Consider the following 19,005-nt stretch of genomic DNA (forward strand, 5'->3'; position numbering starts at 1 on the left):
GGCGAATGGCTTGGAGAGAAAACTTGATGACTGATTCCAGTTTAAAGGTTTTTATTTTTTTAAGGGTCAAGGATCACTCTGAGATGTACAGTTTTTGGTCAGACAGATGAGTTCTGTTGCCATATTTTTTGTTGTTGTTGTTGTTGCCATATTTTGAAATGGAAATTACAGGGGAAGGATCAGGTTTTGGGGAAGGGAAAGAGAGGGAATTCTGTTTACGAATTGTGGAATTTGAAGGCCTTATGAAACATCTAGGTGACCTTTGGGTTTATGAGTATGAAGCTCAGATGAGAGACCTAGGTTTGTTTAATGGATATAGAAGTCATCACTATACAGGATAGATATGATTTTAAGCTAAGCAGTATAACTTACTATTTCATTTTAAGAAGATATATACATACATATTGGTATATATGAATTAATATTTTGTAGTTATTTTGCCTCTCACTTTTGTTTTTATTTTTTAAAACAGTTCTGGACTCTTTCCTCTCCTTGCAAATGCTGCCATGTCAGTGAAACCAACATTGTTGAGTTTGTATGAGATATATTATCTGCCTTTGGGTAAAACACTGAAGCCTGGTCTACAAGGATTGCTAACTGGTATTCTTCCTGGCTTAGAAGAAGGATCAGAGTACTATGAGAGGTAAGATGCTACTGTTATTGCTGCAGCTAAGTAATCAAAGTCATGAATTTGTCAGCAAGCATCCTTAAGTCATTAATATTAACATCACAAAAACTGATTATTCTAAACACTTTAGTACCTGACCTGAAGATTTTTATAGCAAAAAAAAATTTTTTGTAGTGTATCTAATCTGCGTTATCACACTGAAAATATAGCTGGTAATAAGAATACAGACTTAGATAGCTAGACTGAGTTCAAATCCTAGTTCGGCAGATACTGTGTGAGCTTAGAAAAACTTTTTCAACATTTCTGAACTTTATTCAGTTTCCTCATCTATTAAAAAACATACCATTCATTGTGTTACTGTAATATTGAAATTACTTAGTCCAGTACTTCAGCACTTGTAAGTCACTTAAAAAATGGTGACTCATAATTTAAAATAATAATACAGTAGATAGGACATTTAGATTAATAAAAAGAATGGAAGATTGGGCAGTGTGCCATCCAGTTTTAAATTGTTAAAAATAGCCTGTCTCCAGGTACAGCACTCTTTGAGTAGCTATTGACACGGTACTCTTGCTGTTTTAACTCTTCAAAGAAAATGAGTTGGTCTGTTTGAAGCTTATTATTATTTCTTTGGAAGTTAATAGTGGTATACAATGCTTGATAGCATTAAGTATCTTTAATATCTCTGTTACTGATATTCTTACCAAAAAGGAAATTATGAACTAAGATGTCAGAAATAGAAAATGCCAAACTTTCTTTATGAGTAGTCCTAATGATTTATATTTATATAATTTATTTAAACAAGTTACTCTATTTTTTGTATGTTCATCTGCTACCATAATGATGTAGGAATCTAACCCTGAAAATATTGGATCACTCTTAAAAAGCTACTTTGAGAAAAAATTAATTTCTGTTTCAGGACAATTTTAGAAACATGATGTGAGCTCATTTTATTTCATTTATGAATCAGTTTTGTTTTAAATTGTTCTATTCTCTTAAGGGGAGCATAAAATTAATATGATTTTATAACTCTGCTGCTGCTGCTGCTGCTAAGTCGCTTCAGTCGTGTCCGACTCTGTGCGACCCCATAGACGGAAGCCCACCAGGCTCCCCCATCCCTGGGATTCTCCAGGCAAGAACACTGGAGTGGGTTGCCATTTCCTTCTCCAAAGCATGAAAGTGAAAAGTGAAAGTGAAGTCGCTCAGTCATATCCAACTCTTCGCGACCCCATGGACTACAGCCTACCAGGCTCCTCCGTCCATGGGATTTTCCAGGCAAGAGTACCAGAGTGAGGTGCCATTGCCTTCTCCATATAACTCTGCTAGTTATAATTAAAAATTTAACGTGGGGACTTTCCTGCTGTTCCAGTGGCTAAGATGCTATGCTCCCAATGCAGGAAGCCTGGGTTCGATCCCTGGTCCAGGAACTAGATCCCACATACTGCAATTAAAACATCCCTCATGCCATCAAATAAATAACAATAAAATTTTTAAAAATATAACATGGAAATTGAATAATGATCTTTATGACTATGATATCTGTATGATTTATCTTGTTATGTGTCTTAGTCCTTTTAGCTTGAAAGCCCTTTGGCTTTTTTAAAAAAAATACCACAGACTGAGTGCAAATTTATTTTCAGAAATTCAAAAATATTCAGAAATGCAAGAATTCAGAAATAAATTCAGAAATTTATTTCTCACCATTCTTGATTCTGGCTGTCAGAATCAAAGTGGTAGCATGATCATGTTCTGGTGAGTGCCTTCTGCCTGATTCACAGCCAGCGCCTTTTACCTGTATCCTGACCTTCTGGAGGGGGCTATGGAGCTCTGTTGGAATTGCTTTCATGAGAACACTAATCTCATTCATGAGGGTGCCCAAAGCCTCCATCTTCTAATGCAGTCACTTTGGGGCATCAAGGTTTTAACATATAAATATTGAAGGGACAAAAACATTCAGATCATAGCATTATGTTTTGCCAGTTATTCAATACAAAAAGATGTGAAAACATGTTCTTTTAATGCATAAGTAGGTTGAGACCAGAAGAGATTACAGTGTTAGTATTAAATCACATAGCAAGTAAACAGTAGAACTTCATCAGATTCTCTTGATTCTGAATCTGTTATACAACAGTGTATTAAATTTTTGTGTATTACTTTGTTTATCTTGAATAATGCATCTTATATTTTGTCATAGCATAATTCATTCAAGTTGTTTTAAATTCAGTCAGTTCAGTTCAATTGCTTGGTCATGTCCGACTCTGCAACGCTATGGACTGCAGCACGCCAGGCTTCCCTGACCATCACCAACTCCCAGAGCTTATTCAAAATCATGTCTATTGAGTCAGTGAAGCCGTCCAACCATCTCATCCTCTGTCATCCCCTTCTCCTCCTGCCTTTCCCAGCATCAGGGTCTTTTCAAAAGAGTCAGTTCCCCATATCAGGTGGCCAAAGTATTGGAGCTTCAGCATCAATCCTTCCAAGGAATATTCAGGACTGATTTCCTTTAGAATTGTCTAAATTCTTTAGAATTTGATCTCCTTGCAGTCCAAGGGACTCTTAAGAGTCATCTCCAACACCACAGTTCAAAAGTATCAATTCTTGGGCGCTCAGCTTTCTTTATGGTCCAACTTCACATCCACACATGACTACTGGAAAAATCGTAGCTTTGACTAGATGGACCTTTGTCAGCAAATGTCTCTCTTTTTAATATGCTGACTAGGCTGGTCATAGCTTTTCTTCCAAGGAGCAAGTGTCTTTTAGTGTCATGGCTTCAGTCACCATCTCAAGTGATTTTGGAGCCCAAGAAATAAAGTCTATCACTGTTTCTATTGTTTCCCCATCTGTTTGTCATGAAGTAAAGGGACCGGGTGCCATGATCTTCGTTTTTTGAATGTTGAGTTTTCAGCTAGCTTTTTCACTCTCCTCTTTCACCTTCACCAAGAGGCTCTTTAGTTCCTCTTCGTTTTCTCCCATAAGGGTCGTGTCCTCTGTGTATCTGAAGTTATTGGTATTTCTCCCAGCAATCTTGATTTCAGCTTGTGCTTCATCCTGCCTGGCATTTCGCATGATGTAAATTATGTAATATGATTTCCAAGAAAAGGAAATATCCTTTAAAATTTTATAGAAAGTCGACAGAAGATATGTTCTTCTATGAAAAAAGTGAAAGTGAAGTCACTCAGTTGTGTCGGACTGTTTGCGACCCCATGAACTGTAGCCTCTGAGGTTCCTTATTATTAACTAAAGTGTGGGTTTAACAGTTCGTTGAGGTAGATGGGACTTGTGGAGGTGTTTTTGTTGTTATCTTTTTTACAGCTGAGGAAACTGAACTCAAGAAAGACTAAGTGATTTCCCTGAATTACACAGGTAGCCAGTGATGGAACCAGAACTTATACCCAGCCCTCTGACTCTGACCTGTTTGGTTCTTCCCATCCACCCCACTTGTGTCCAGGGCAGAACATACGACTACAGCAAGGATGCTTTTGTACATTCTGGGAGAGTATAATGGTTTATGCTTAACAATGTGAAGCTAAATGTTTCCCCTCTCAAAGCACTTTATTTTGTACCTCAGAACAAACACTTTACTGGAAAAGGTTGCTGCTGCAGTGGACCAGTCAGCCTTCTACAGTGCCCTCTGGGGTAGCCTTCTCACCAGTCCTGCTGTGCGTCTGCCTGGAATCACCTATGTTCTTGCCCACTTGAACCGGAAGCTTTCCATGGAAGATCAGCTTTATATAATTGGCAGTGATATTGAGCTAATGGTAGGTCTACACGTGTTTGCTCATTTAACTAATATTTCTTTATAGCCAGATACTGAGAATCATGCCACAAATGATGTTCTTGTTTTCATGAGTCTTATATTTTTCATCAAGGAAACTTAAAGACCAAAATAGTCACATTATTGATTTGGGAAATTTCAAGTTTTTTTATTTTTCATAGAAAAGGGATTGTCATTTATATGTTATCTTCATTATCTATCAGTCAAGCAAATAAATGGTCTTTATTACCATGTTGCTAACTGATCAGATCATTGTTTACATAGCCACGTTCATTTTATTATTCTAAAGTGAACCTTCTCTTGGATCATAGCTTTCTTCATAGGAAAGACAGATTTTAGACCAAGTAATAGGCCAGATTCTGTATGGGATTTGTGCAAAAGAAGGTATTACTAAAGCAGACAGTGAAAGATAGTTGGAAAAATTCACGTCAATTGCTTGCTTATACTTTTTAATTTAAAAATTAACAGAAGGAAACCATTTATGCTTATAGAGTGTGTACTCTTAAAATGAACAATGAATGGAAAAACAAGAAAACCCTAGATGGTCCTTTTGAAAAGTTTCAAATAAAACTTTGTGATTACTCATCCTTTCCTTTCTCCCCATGTAATTATGAACTGGCAGATTTTTATACATATTTTGGTTATATTAAAGTATAATTAGCATACATTGAAATTAACTCATCTTATGTGTACAGTTGTATGAATTTGACAAATACATACAGACAAGCAACCAATACTATAAAATCAAGATAAAGAACATTTCCATCACCCCCAAAAGTTCTTCTGTGTCCATTTGCAGTCTCTCCCATTCCCCTACACCCCCTAGGCCCTTGCAAACACTGCTCTATTTTCTTTTCCTCTAGATTGTGCTTTTCACAGAATGTTACATAAGCAGAATCATGCAGTGTTAGCCGTTGTCTGATGTCTTTCATTTTGTATAACACATTTGAGAGTCATCCATGTTTTGCATGTGTCAATATGTATCAGTAATCTCTTATACTGCTATCTAGTATTTTATGAATGTACCACAGTTTGTTCATTCAGTGATTAACAAACATTTGCATTGTTTCCAGTTTGGGGCCGTTAAGACTAAACTAATAATATAAACATTTTCATACAGTTATTTGTACAGATGTATGTTCTTTTTTTCTCCCCCACTCAGAACTATTCTTTTTTTAACTTTAAAAGTCAAGACACAACTGAGTGTCTGAGCACATGATAGTTGATTTACAATATTGTGTTCGTTTCAAATGTGCAGCGAAGTGATTCAGTTATACATATACATGTATCCATTCTTTTTCAAATTCTTTCCCCATTTAGGTTATTACAGAATATTGAGATCCCTGTGCTATATAATAGGTCCTTGTTGGTTATCTATTTTAAATATAATAGAGTGTATACATTAAACCCAACCTCCTAATTTATCCCTCCCCACTTTGGTAACCATAAGATTGTTTTCTAAGTCTGTGAATCTGTTTCTATTTTGTAAATACATTCATTTGTGTCATGTTTTAAAAGATTCTGCATATAAGTGATGTCATGTGATATTGGTCTTTGACTTGCTTCACTTAGTATGATAATCTCTGGGTCAGTGCATGTTACTGAAGATGTCATCATTTCATTCTTTTTTTCTGGCTGATAGTGTTTCTTTATATATATATGTACCACATCTTTAAACACACATTTTTCTTGAGAAAATAAATACCTAGGAATGGAATTCTTGGTTCATATGGTAAATATGTTTAGCTTTTTAAAATAACATTGAGATATAATTTGCATGCTGTGAAATTTATCCTTTTGCATTGTATAATTCAGTGGTTTTTAGTATATTCACAAAGTTGTACAGCTATCACCATTATCTAATTTGAGAACATTTTAATCACCCCAGAAAGAAACTCCATCTATACCCATTAACCTCATCACAATTTCTCTTCACTCCTGTCTCTAGCAACCATTGATCTATTTTCTGTTTCTATCAGATCAGATCAGATCAGTCACTCAGTCGTGTCCGACTCTTTGCGACCCCATGAATCACAGCACGCCAGGCCTCCCTGTCCATCACCAACTCCCGGAGTTCACTAAGACTCACGTCCATCGAGTCAGTGATGCCATCCAGCCATCTCATCCTCCGCCGTCCCCTTCTCCTCCTGCCCCCAATCCCTCCCAGCATCAGAGTCTTTTCCAATGAGTCAACTCTTCACATGAGGTGGCCAAAGTACTGGAGTTTCAGCTTTAGCATCATTCCTTCCAAAGAAATCCCAGGGCTGATCTCCTTCAGAATGGACTGGTTGGATCTCCTTGCAGTCCAAGGGACTCTCAAGAGTCTTCTCCAACACCACAGTTCAAAAGCATCAATTCTTCGGCACTCAGCCTTCTTCACAGTCCAACTCTCACATCCATACATGATTACAGGAAAAACCATAGCCTTGACTAGACGAACCTTTGTTGGCAAAGTAATGTCTCTGCTTTTGAATATGCTATCTAGGTTGGTCATAACTTTCCTTCCAAGGAGTAAGCGTCTTTTAATTTCATGGCTGCGGTCACCATCTGCAGTGATCTTGGAGCCCAGAAAAATAAAGTCTGACACTGTTTCCACTGTTTCCCCATCTATTCCCATGTAGTGATGGGACCGGATGCCATGATCTTCGTTTAGATTTGCTTAGTTTGCACATTTTGGATATTAAATTCTTATCATACATATGATTTCAAAATATTATCTCACATTCTGTGAATTGTCTTCTCACCTTCTTGATAGTATGCTTTTAAAGCACAGAAATTTTAATTTTGATCATATCCAATTTACCCATTTTCTTTTTTGTCATTTGTTGCTGATAGATATATCTAAGAAATTGTGTCCAAGATCAAACAGATTTACTTCTATGTTTTCTTCTAATACATTTTTTATAAGAAACTACCAAACTGTCTTCCAATGTATTATTACATTTCCTTTTAATAACTTAATGGAAGTGTTAAAGAAATCATTGTTTAAATTTTCTTTCAAAAATAAGTGTCATAACTGGAAAATAATTTACAGTACTTCACAGAGGACTAACATCATTATTCAAAAAGCTACATAAATTAATTAGTAAATGTTAATCAAGTAGAACAATGGATTTGAAATGAATCTTAACCTAAGGAAATAAAAATAATTCAAAAATATTAAAAACATTCTCAACATTATTTATAATAAGAGAAGCAAGAGTTTAAACTATATCAAGGTACCCTTTTTCATGTATTAGATTCTCAAGAACAAAAAATGTGCAGGTAAACACAAGAGAGCAAATTGTCACACATTGCTGGTGAGAATATAAATATGCAAAACCTTAAGGGAAAACATTACTTTATTTAAATTGTAACAGCATATATTCCAAGGTATGGAAATTCTGCTTTGAAAGATTTGTCCTATGGGTGTGCTTGTACATTATATGTCTATTGCAACATAATTTACAATAGTAAATGATATAAATAGTATAAATGTCTATCATTAGGAGCCTAGTTAAATTAAGATTAATCTATGAAAGGAAATATTTCTCTAGCTATAAAAACTGAAACTCTTTGTAGTGTTAAGGAAAGCACTTCAGAATGTGCTGTTAAATGAAACAAGGCAGAGTTTGTGATATATGCATGCATGTTATTTATTTATATTTGAAGAAAATATTCACTAGTCTTGATTGCTTGCACAAAGAAAATTGGGTAATTAAAAACAGATGGGAGAGAACTTTTGGCTGTGTACTTTTTAGTTATTCTTAATTTTGAACTATTATAATATGTTTACCTATCCAAAGCAATGTCAGTATGTATAATTAGTGGTTACGAAATAAATTTGAAAACATATTTTTATTTTTTAGGGAAAACTGAAGCATTGTCACATTTTCATGGTAACTATTTCCCAAGGTAATACACAATAAATACTAAAGGCTCTCTTATTTTAGGTAGAAGCAGTAAGTACTTCGGTGCAGGATTCAAGTGTGCTCGTCCAGAGAAGCACACTGGACCTCATACTCTTCTGTTTTCCGTTCCACATGAGTCAGGTAAAACATTAATGCCAGTTTCAATATAAGGCATTCTTTGGAAATTCAGATTCCTAATCTGTTGTTATTTTTAAAATTATATTTAAGTTGGATTCTCTTGTTTTATCAACCAGCAAGTACATAGAAAACATATTTCCTTTTTAAGGAATGGACTTTCTGAAATTTGGGGGGAAACAAGATTTATTGATTTGGGTAAAAATATGGAAAGTGAAATAGATTATTTCATACCTTAAAAAAAAAGTTCTAACCTATCAAAAGCAAGAGGTACTATATTCATTGCTAGCTGTGAGTGAGCCACAGCTCACTCTTGAGACCTTCTGCCCAGCTGTTATTTTTTGTCTTAATGTAATTTTTTCTTGGTTTGGTGATTGTGGGGATGTGTGTCAGACCATTAGCAGAGTTGGCTATAATTTGAAAGCTAAATATCTAGTTGCTCCGACATTCTCTAGTACAGTTGAACCTTAAACAAGTGTTTGAACTTCATGAGTCCACTTATACACAAATTCTGTCCAGTAGTAAGCACTATAGTACCACAGGATCCATGGTTGTTTGAATCAGGGATGTGAAGCTGCAGATACGGAGGTCCAACTAAAATTATCCTTGGATTTTTTCAATTAGCTGACAGTTCCCCTTAACCTCCTCGTTGTTCATGGGTCACCTGTACTTTCATGATAGATGAGAACAGCTCACTTAAATCATAAATGAAGCTGGAACTTAATTGAATCAGTATCCTGATTTTTAAGGAAGTCATCTAAATTATTTTGAGTTGTAAACTCTGATGAATGAGTTTGAACAGCAATGTGTAAGTATTCAGAATGGTGTTGCTACATGCCTAACAAATGTAATATGAAGAAGTTATACCTTGGAAAAGTAAGTTTATTTCGCAAACATCATTAGCAGAAAAGACCATTATTTGGGGCTTTGTAAGAGCTGTTAATAGATAACTAGTGCGTTTTCATTACGACTGGCCATGCTCAAATTTTTCCTTATTACTTTATTCAGTTTGAAATTGAGTTGTTAATAATTGAAGAATTTTACACTTTATTGCCTATACCGCTCCTAGTAGTAGGAACAGTATGTTACTACATACTCTAACAGTATGTTACAGAGGTAAGGCATAAACTACCCCTAGTTTCTATTTTAAGACTTGCCATCCTTAAGCCAGGGGCATTTGTTCTGCCTCTGACTTTTCACTGAAACGCCTGCTGGGACATATCAGGATAATCTAAACTTACACTGTAGAGGTGGGCAAACCGCTCACAAGGTAAAAATGATTTTCTACTTTTTAAAATGCTCATAAAAGAAAACAAAGAAGAATATGACAAACATGTGGCTCAAAAGCCTAAAATGTTTATTATCTGGCCCTTTGTTGAAAAAACTCATTAACTTTTACTCTTAAGCATTCCCATTGCTTTCTTCCCTTTCAAACATTCAGCAGTCTTAGTCCTTCAGTATACTGATAGAGGATTGAGCAAGACCTAAAGAATTAAGTCATGGTAGAGTTCACTTGAGAAGAACGTGTAATCTCAGTGGACTAGTATTTCTCAACCTTTTTCCAACAAGAGCTTCCTTCAGAACTTGCTTACTCTACCACTTCTGTATCCCTACCAGCCAAGAAGATTTTCTTCTGGCTTCCTTCTGTATAATTTGCATTATGAAAACAATAGCTATGTTGAATATGTTTCTTAAAAAGTACATACTCTACCCAGACCCAATTCTCTCTCCCCCATTACCATACCATATTATTAGATTACCTGAGAAGAAGGATCAAAGGATCATGACAAAGTAATCTTTCTTCCCCACTTCCCTCCTTTCCATGTCTTGCCTATAATAAACTCATAACCAGTATCGGTTGTATTTGTAGTTGAAGAGAGCCTTCATTACCTTATCCCAAAAAGAGTGCTGTTAGGAGTGTTAGCACTTGCCAAGTTTGCTAGACTCTTTTTATTTTTCTTTTTTTTACGGAAAGTTCCCAGGTGGCTCTAGCAGTAAAGAACCTGCTTGCTAGTGCAAGAGATGTAAGAGGCGGATTCAATCCCTGGGTCAGGAAGATCTCCTGGAGGAGGGCAGGCTACCCACTCCAGCATTCTTGCCTGGAGAATTCCATGAACAGAGAAGCCATGGTGGGCTAAGGTCCATAGGTTGCGAAGAGTCAGTCACAGTGAAGTGACTTAGCATGACCCAAATCTCTAGAAGTTACACCTTTAATTGAGATTGTAGCAAAATCCATGTTAGAAATATGTGGTGATGTCAGTAGTAACCAAGAAGTGACTTCTTTCTTTCTCAAGGATGTTTTTCCTCTCAAAATAAGATTGGAAGACATTCAGGATCTTGTGACAATATCTATAATGTATATATCTGAGATTAAATAGATTAGCAGTTCTTTGGTTTCATGGCCCCATTATACTCTTTAAAAATATTGAGAACCCTAAAAATTCTTTTGCTTTTATAGGTTAGATCTATGTTTATCATATTAGAAATTAAAACTGATAAATATAAAATATTTAAATATTAAATAAATATTAAAATTTAAATTCACTTAAAAATAATAACAAGATTATCACGTTATAACAAATAGTATTAAAGTATCTTCTAACACATTAAAAATTATTACATTGGTACTGCTTATGTTTTGTAAATCTCTTTAGTGTGTGGTCTAACAGAAAGCAGAATGCTGGTATCTACTTTGACATTCAATCTGTTGTGGTTTTTTTTTTTTTTTTTGATTAAAGTATCTGAATTAAGTTAGAGCTCATACAGATACTAGTTGGAAAAGGAGAGTACTTCAATAGTCTTTTTTTGTTAAAATAGTATATTCTTCTTTGGTGCTTTCCAAAACTTGAGAAGCTATAGTTTTTTTAAAAAAACTAGTTGTAATATGAAGTCAAAAACCATATCAGTGAACTTTTCATAGTCTGTTTGATTAAAACCCACTGGTCTTACACTTTGAATGTATCTTGTACCATATATGCTTTTGTAACATCACAGTTGGCTGTTTGGAAAGTGTTGTTTTATTGAACTTTTTGTGTCTCTCAAGTGCTCACACTTGGGCTTCCCTGGTAGCTCAGTTGGTAAAAAGATCTGCCTGCAGTGCAGGAGACCCGGGTTTGATCCCTGGATTGGGAAGATCCCTTGGAAAAGGAAATGGCAACCCACTCCAGTATTCATGCTTGGAAAATCCTATGGACAGAGGAGCCTGGCGGGCTACAGTCCATGGGGTTACAAGATTTGGACACAACTTAGTGACTAAACCACGAAGTGCTAACACAGCAATAAATGATCACGTTTACTAGCATGACCACTGATCTCATCAGTAAGTTTGTTAGGTATTGGAAGCTTTCAAGTCAGTTCACTTCAGTATAATTTCAATCCAAATACAGATTTTCCAAAATCTAATTTTCTCTTGGAAGCTCAGATTTTATTATTTGTAACAATGAATATTGTTTTCCTTGAAGTGATAGGCTCACTTTGTTTATTTTTGAGAAAGTTTCTGCCAAGTGTCCAAGCCTGAAGAATCGTAGATCATGTCAGTCTTCTTTCAGGTGAAAGTAGAATGACAGAAGCTGGTAGTTCACCTCACAGTTCACATGGTCACAGAAGGGTTTTCCCCTGAGACATCCATCATGCTTCAGTTTACAGAAGGAGCGCTTTATGTGTGCTCCTGTCATTGCACGGAATAGTGCAGAATACAACATGAATTTGAGTCAAACATTTAATGCAATAAATGTTTGTTGTTTAATCAGCAGCATTCTTAAGTGAAACTGACTTTTCTTCTTTTTTAATTTTTACTGAAAATACGTGACAGTAAAAAATACAATGACTGAAAGTACAGTGGCTGCCACTGCTGGCGCTGTTTCTGTTTGTGCTAAGATGCGAGCGGTTTTACCCACTATTGCATGAACAGAGCAAATGTTAACACGTACAAAAGGCAAATACCGACTTGGTATTGTGTTATAAATATTTTCTTTACCTTGTGAGCCTCCCGAAAGGGTCTTAGAGATCTTCAGGAGTCTGGGGACCACCGTTTGAGAATTGCTTAGATTAATAGAAGATATCTGTGTTCCAATGAGTAACAGTATTCTAGCAGCTCTTGATCTGTGTTCTTTAGCATGTCAGTTATTTCTCTAAGATTCCTTTAAAATAAGTAAGCTGGGTCAATCCCTTTCTACTAATGTCTGTCAAAAAGCATGGTGTAGTAAAAAGTTGCCTAGTCTGATTAAGGAGAGGTGCATCCTCAAGCAGCTGGGGCACTAACCAGGCATTTAAGTGCTTTGGCCCTGTGAGGGGCTCTGGTCCTTTATTCTAAAGTGGTTGTGAGACTAGTAGATTTCTACCTTACCTTGTAATGCTCACATTCCAAAACTCTAAAGCGACTATCTAGTGATATTCTTAAAATTGACAGCAATTTAATTAACTACTTTCTTTTTCTCTTTGAACTTTAACCCTTTTAGCTAAAACCAGATCTCCTTTGGTAAATCATATTTTAAACATCCAATTATGGCTATTAGGAAAGAGGCAAAAAAAAATATACTATTTCTCTTTAAAAAACCTGGAGTAAGATGAAAAAAAATTAAAATTTGTTAAAGCTGGGTGATGGGTTCAAAAAGGGGTCATTTATATTGTTTTCTGTATTTCTCTATGTTTGAAATACTACAGATCAAAAATTTTAGAAAGAACAAGAAATGAAAAACTTAGAATTGATGAAAACAGTGGAGTTCTAAAGAGTGTGTAGTCAGTGTTGATACCACTGAAGACATAGTCTTCTCTTGTGTCTATCCCTTCCTGCTCCATTTTCTTGGTTTTCTGTCTGACTTTGCTACTGTTGGATAGGATTAAGAACTTTAAAATGGAGGTTAAAATAATTCAGCTATGCAATTAAATAACTGTTACCCACCTTTTCTTATTGTTTCCTAATCTGTAAAATATAAGTAATAATTCCTCTGTTCGGAAGATTGCATGAGATAATGTTGTATGAAAGTACCTCATAAGCCCTAAAGTTCTGAACATACTGTGAGGTATTATTTTTTTTAAAGAGGAAAAAAATGTGATATGTTTTTATATGTGATTAAGTACAGCCACATTCCCAACTGTTGCAGGCCACTCGACCAGATATGATCCGGATCTTGTCAGCAGCGCTGCACGTAGTCCTGAGGAGGGATATGTCCCTGAACCGAAGACTTTATGCCTGGCTTCTCGGTAGGTGTTTGATGTGTGTGGTCTTATCTGGGAAAAGGATGAAGGGAAAATTTCCATACATAAGTATTATCAAGTTTATGTATGTCCTAAATGAAGAGACTAAAATTTACTTAAATAGACAACAGTAAAACAAAAAAAAAAAACAGTGATTAGCGTATTATATGAAGAAATCTCAAAAGCTTCTTAGTTGAAAAAGCTATTTCAATCTATGGATCATGTTCCCTTTGCCAAGATTTTTTTTTTCTCCTTATAAATTGAAGCTGTTATACTATTAAGTATGTAGACAAAGAAGAATAAATTCATAATCAGAATTATGACGTAATATCCAAAACTTGAATCAGGACTTACACTACTGTCCCACACGTGGTACCTTCTCCCACTCAGGCAGTAAATTACTGTGGACACTTTGTTTTTCTGTACTTTTTGTGACTGTTTGGCCTGTCTTTACGACTCTACTGCCCAGAGTGAGAAGACACAATACAACTCATTTTGAATTTTCTGAATCTTCAGTTATTTCACTGTTCGAAAAAAACAAGATAATTCTGAAAGTATACTATGATACTCACTTATGTATTGAATTGGTTTCCCTTTATTAAACTATCTAAAATGATCTCTCTTGCTGACATTGATTGGGCTACTAATTGGTAAGTGTTTGGTGCTGTTTCTGATATATTTGTTGTTTTGGTATTTACTGAACAACAGTTTTAAGAATTCAGTTTTAATTTATTTTACACTTTGTTTCCATGGAGGTTTTGATAACAACGGTGCTATCATAGGACCCAGAAGCACAAGACACAGTAATCCTGAAGAACATGCCACTTACTATTTTACTACCTTTTCAAAAGACTTGTTGGTTCAGGTAATGGAGCTTTCTTTTTTTTTTTTTTTTGTTACTCTATGACCACTGTAGTTACTCAGTAAGTAATCTGTATGTCAAAGTCCTGCCTTCAATGAATTAATTTACAGTTGAAGGGGTGGAGATAAGACTCACAGACCTCCTAAGAATGACTGTAACAAGCCAATGACTACAGTAAAATGAATAAGTTATGGTAAGCTAGACTTACTTCTGTGTAAGTCCTGAGATCTTTTTTTCATTTACTTTGTTTTCCTGACTTCATTATAACATAATTGCAGCCTCTTACCTGTCTGCCCCTGTAAAAGTTGGAACTGTTCCAAAAATAAGTGAGCGCCTGTGTTACTTTGAAATTCCAGGGAAATTTAGGTCGAAACAGGAATCTCAATGTGGTACAACTACTATTATGATGGAAATGTTACAATGATCCATAGGTTTATTTCATATTATTTTTTACTTCAATTATGTTTATTCAAGATATCTCCAAATAAACTGAGGAAATACATGGTATCTGAAATATTTTGAAATGAGTGAGGTTATAAGAATACAGTTTTGAGTTATCGAAGGGAAAATAATGGTGTAATAGCGATACTACCATGATAACAGGCAGAATTTAGGGCATGTTGACTGTCAAGTGAAGTGATTTTATCTTTTAGAAAATCAAATTGATAAATTTATTTTTCTAAATTTTCTTTAATTTTTCACCTTCTTTCTAGAGACAATGTAAAGCACTTTCTTTCAAGACAAATGAATATAATTATTTCCCCCCCAGCCAAGGAAAAAAAGCCAGCTTTGGCAAAAGAGCTTCAGAAAAACAATAGGAGATAAAAATCTCTGTTTACATATGGTTGTATGTAAAAAAAAAAAAAAAATTTTTTTTTTTTTTTTAAGAAAAAACCCTTTAAATTTGTTTACTTAAATGACTAATATACTTTTTCTTTTTTGAAGGCAATGGTGGGAATCTTACAAGTGAATGTATTTGGAGAAGAGAGTACTCTAATGCAGGATTTAAAACCTTTTCGTATTTTAATCAGTTTACTGGACAAACCTGAGCTAGGTAATACATGCTATCCTAAGGCATAAGATCACATGTGGTTGTTTTGTATTGCTGCATAATAAAAATAAGACAAAGTAATACTTAGAAAAACTTTCGTATTTTGAGATGACCTATAAATACAGGTTCTCAATAATTCCTTGCTAAAATTTGCTCTGAAACAGAGGTCCCCAGCCTCCAGAATCTAATGCCTGATGGTCTGAGGTGGAACTGATGTAATCATAATAGAAATAAAGTACACAGTAAACTTAACGCACTCGAGTCATCCCAAAACCATCCCTCCTCCCCCCCAACCATCTGTGGAAAAATTGTCTTCCACAAAACTAGTCCCTGGTGCCAAAAAGATTGGGTACCACTGCTCTAGAACATTAAGATACAGATATACATTCAATTCGGAGAAGACAATGGCACCCCACTCCAGTACTCTTGCCTGGAAACTCCCATGGACAGAGGAGCCTGGTAGGCTGCAGTCCATGGGGTCGTGAAGAGTCGGACACGCCTGAGCGACTTCACTTTCACTTTTTCACTTGCCTGCATTGGAGAAGGAAATGGCAACCCACTCCAGTGTTCTTGCCTGGAGAATCCCAGGGACAGGGGAGCCTGGTGGGCTGCCGTCTATGGGGTCACACAGAGTCGGACATGACTGAAGCGACTTAGCTTATACATTCAACTTATGTGTTATCATACATCTACCCTGTACTACGTAGATAGCAGGGTCACTTTAAAGATGCTATCTAAGCTCCTCAATCCTGGCTAAGTTACTGAAATCAAAACATTGATGATCTGTCATGATTGTCTTATAATTCCCAGAATTCAAGGACTTAGGCAAAAATATTTTAGTCATATCCCTCAACTTTCTTCCCCACATCCTGTTTTTTTGTGTTTTCCCTTTCTTCATTGTATATTTCTTATATATTTGATCTATTGGGAAGGCAGTTATGGCAGCTGGTGCAGAAATTAAGAAAAGCCTGGGCAAAATAAAATGAAATAATAAGATGTAATTTTATTAAGTTATATATAGGCATTTTAGAAAATAAGCATAAGTTCTCCTACCAACTCTTAAAATAAAAATGAAAAAATTTAAGTATAAAGATAACTTGAGTTGTACCAATGGCTTTGATAGTTAATCTTAACTATTAATGTGATAATAGATGAAGTTCAGAAAATTTTTTAAGATTGGTATCTCTTACAGCAATAAAGGTTAGCCTTGTAAATTTTTGTATTATTTTAATTAATAATAGTAATATAAGTTACATTAATTGAATACCCATTATATTCTGGAAACTATGCTATCTATCTTACAAAATTTTTCCTAACCCTTAATACTGATCGTCCTATAAGTTTATTCTTATTATCCTCATTCTACATGAAGAAATTAAAATTCAAAGGAGTTTAAATTGTCCAAGCTGAAAGAGCTTTTAACTGGCAAAACCAATTTTCCTGATTCTGTAATTTCTAAATAAACATTTGTTCAGTTATTTACTATTTTGTGTTAGCTTCTCAGGATGTGAAGTTTAGTTTTACTTCTGGAAAAAACATTATTTTTTCAAAATACTTCTTTTAAAGCATACTTTAATTGTGTCAATTTGTAGATAATCATGATTTATAATGTTAATTATAATCTTTAATATGTGTATTAATTTTAGGACCTGTAATCCTAGAAGATGTCCTAATTGAAGTGTTTAGAACGTTATATTCTCAGTGCAAAGCAGAATTGGATCTTCAAATGGAACCACCCTTCAGCAAAGATCATGCTCAGTTAAGCAGGTAGATTACCAAAAAATTAAGCACAACACAAAGATCCTCATTTACTAATACTTAAAAGGAGACATTGCTGTATGAAATTTGTGTTATGAACGAGTAAATTTAAGGTCTTACTATGTTTTAGAAATATGAACTTTCATAATTAACTGCACTGACCTTTCAAACAGATAATAACTGCTGTGTAGCCACCACCTTCCAGGGTTGGCTCTCAAGCTCGCCAGTTTAGAAAACTAAATTTTAGCCGTTAATGTGAAGATATAGATTCCAGGGAATTCATTCATACCTATCAAACTCACAAGAGATTAGCTGCCACATATCAGTTAATAATGAAAGCTGTACCTTGTTTGGTAACCAGGACTAGTAGTTTGCATGGAGGAGTGCCTCTTGGTACCTTGGCATACTCAAGAGACCAAAGAATAGATCAGAAAAACACTTGAACAGTCATTTCAGATGAATCAAAGGGCAATAGGTGTTCTTTACCGACTTTTTTCAACTGATTATTTCCTCTTTCAGATTGTTTATCTGTGTGTGTGTGGGTTAAGTCACTTGAGTTGTGACTTTTTGCAACTCTGTGGACTCTAGCCCACTAGGCTTCTCTGTCCATGGGATTCTCCAGGCAACAATACTGGAGTGAGTTGCCATGCCCTCCTCCAGGGGATGTTGCTGACCCAGGGATTTAACCCTCATCTCTTACATAAGCCTCCTGCTTTGGCCAGCAGCTTCTTTACCAGTAGCGCCACCTGGGTGGGTGTGGGTGTGTGGGTGTGTGTGTGTGGGGTGTGTGTGTGTGTGTGTGTGTGTATATATATATATATATATTTTTTTTTTTAATGGCTGGGACAAGTCAGATAATGTTAACATATCCTGTTCTCTAAGTCAATGGTAGATACATATTGACAGTCTTATTTTTTCATTTCTTTTCTACTTTAAGGAGCATACTTTTTTCCCCAGTCTCACCTATCATTATGACAAAGGATTCAAGAGAGCGATTTCTTTTACATACTTTGCATTTGATTTGATTTATTTGGCCACACTGTGTGGCTTGTGGGATCTTAGTTCCCTGAACAGGAATTGGACTCAGGTCCTCAGCACTGAAAGTGCAGAGTCCTAACCACTGCACTGCCAGAAAATTCCCGCTTTGCATTTTAGTAGTGTCACCTTGGTGAGACTTTGGAGACAACCTGGGCTTTCCTAAAACATACTTTTTATATATTAAGCCTTTTAAGACACTTTTTGCTTTCTAGTAAGTAAAATCCTCTCCAATTTTTGTTTGAGAAGTAATTATTGACTAACCTTATACTCTGTGTGTGTGTATATGAGTCACTCAGTTGTATCCCAATTCTTTGCGACCCCATAGACTGTAGCCCACCAGGCTCCTCTGTCCATGGAATTCTCCAGACAACAATACTGGCATGAGTAGCCATTCCTTTCTCCAGGGGATCTTCCTGACCCAGGGATTGAACCCAGGTTTCCTACATTGCAGGCAGACTCTTTACTGTCTGAGCCACCCCAGGGAAGCCCACCTTGTACTCGTACACTGCCTGATAATTTATTTTGCCCTATAAAGTATTTAGGGCTTCCCAGGTGGCTCACCTGCCAGTACAGGCAACAATAGGGGACACGGATTTGATCTCTGTTGGGAAGATCCCCTGGCATAGGAAATGGTAACCTACTCCAGTATTCTTGCCTGGAAAATTCCATGGA

At 35.7% G+C, this 19,005-nt stretch overlaps 1 protein-coding gene across 7 annotated transcripts in view; it reads left to right on the forward strand.

The window, feature by feature from the left end:
• The window catches only part of DOP1A (DOP1 leucine zipper like protein A), a 125,697-nt gene that overhangs the window by 55,282 nt on the left and 51,410 nt on the right, over positions 1-19,005 (forward strand). For 5 of the 7 annotated variants that reach the window (XM_027551006.1, XM_027551008.1, XM_027551009.1 and 2 more), the window contains 7 exons: positions 473-643; positions 4,197-4,386; positions 8,336-8,434; positions 13,531-13,630; positions 14,380-14,489; positions 15,432-15,540; positions 17,184-17,304. In XM_027551006.1, the coding sequence (XP_027406807.1) occupies positions 473-643; positions 4,197-4,386; positions 8,336-8,434; positions 13,531-13,630; positions 14,380-14,489; positions 15,432-15,540; positions 17,184-17,304 (900 nt within the window). The remainder of the gene's footprint in view (positions 1-472; positions 644-4,196; positions 4,387-8,335; positions 8,435-13,530; positions 13,631-14,379; positions 14,490-15,431; positions 15,541-17,183; positions 17,305-19,005) is intronic. The other 2 variants (XM_027551007.1, XM_027551010.1) reach the window with 1 other exon arrangement.

This window comes from Bos indicus x Bos taurus, chromosome 9, assembly GCF_003369695.1.
Source record: "Bos indicus x Bos taurus breed Angus x Brahman F1 hybrid chromosome 9, Bos_hybrid_MaternalHap_v2.0, whole genome shotgun sequence".
Classification (NCBI taxonomy): domain Eukaryota; kingdom Metazoa; phylum Chordata; class Mammalia; order Artiodactyla; family Bovidae; genus Bos; species Bos indicus x Bos taurus.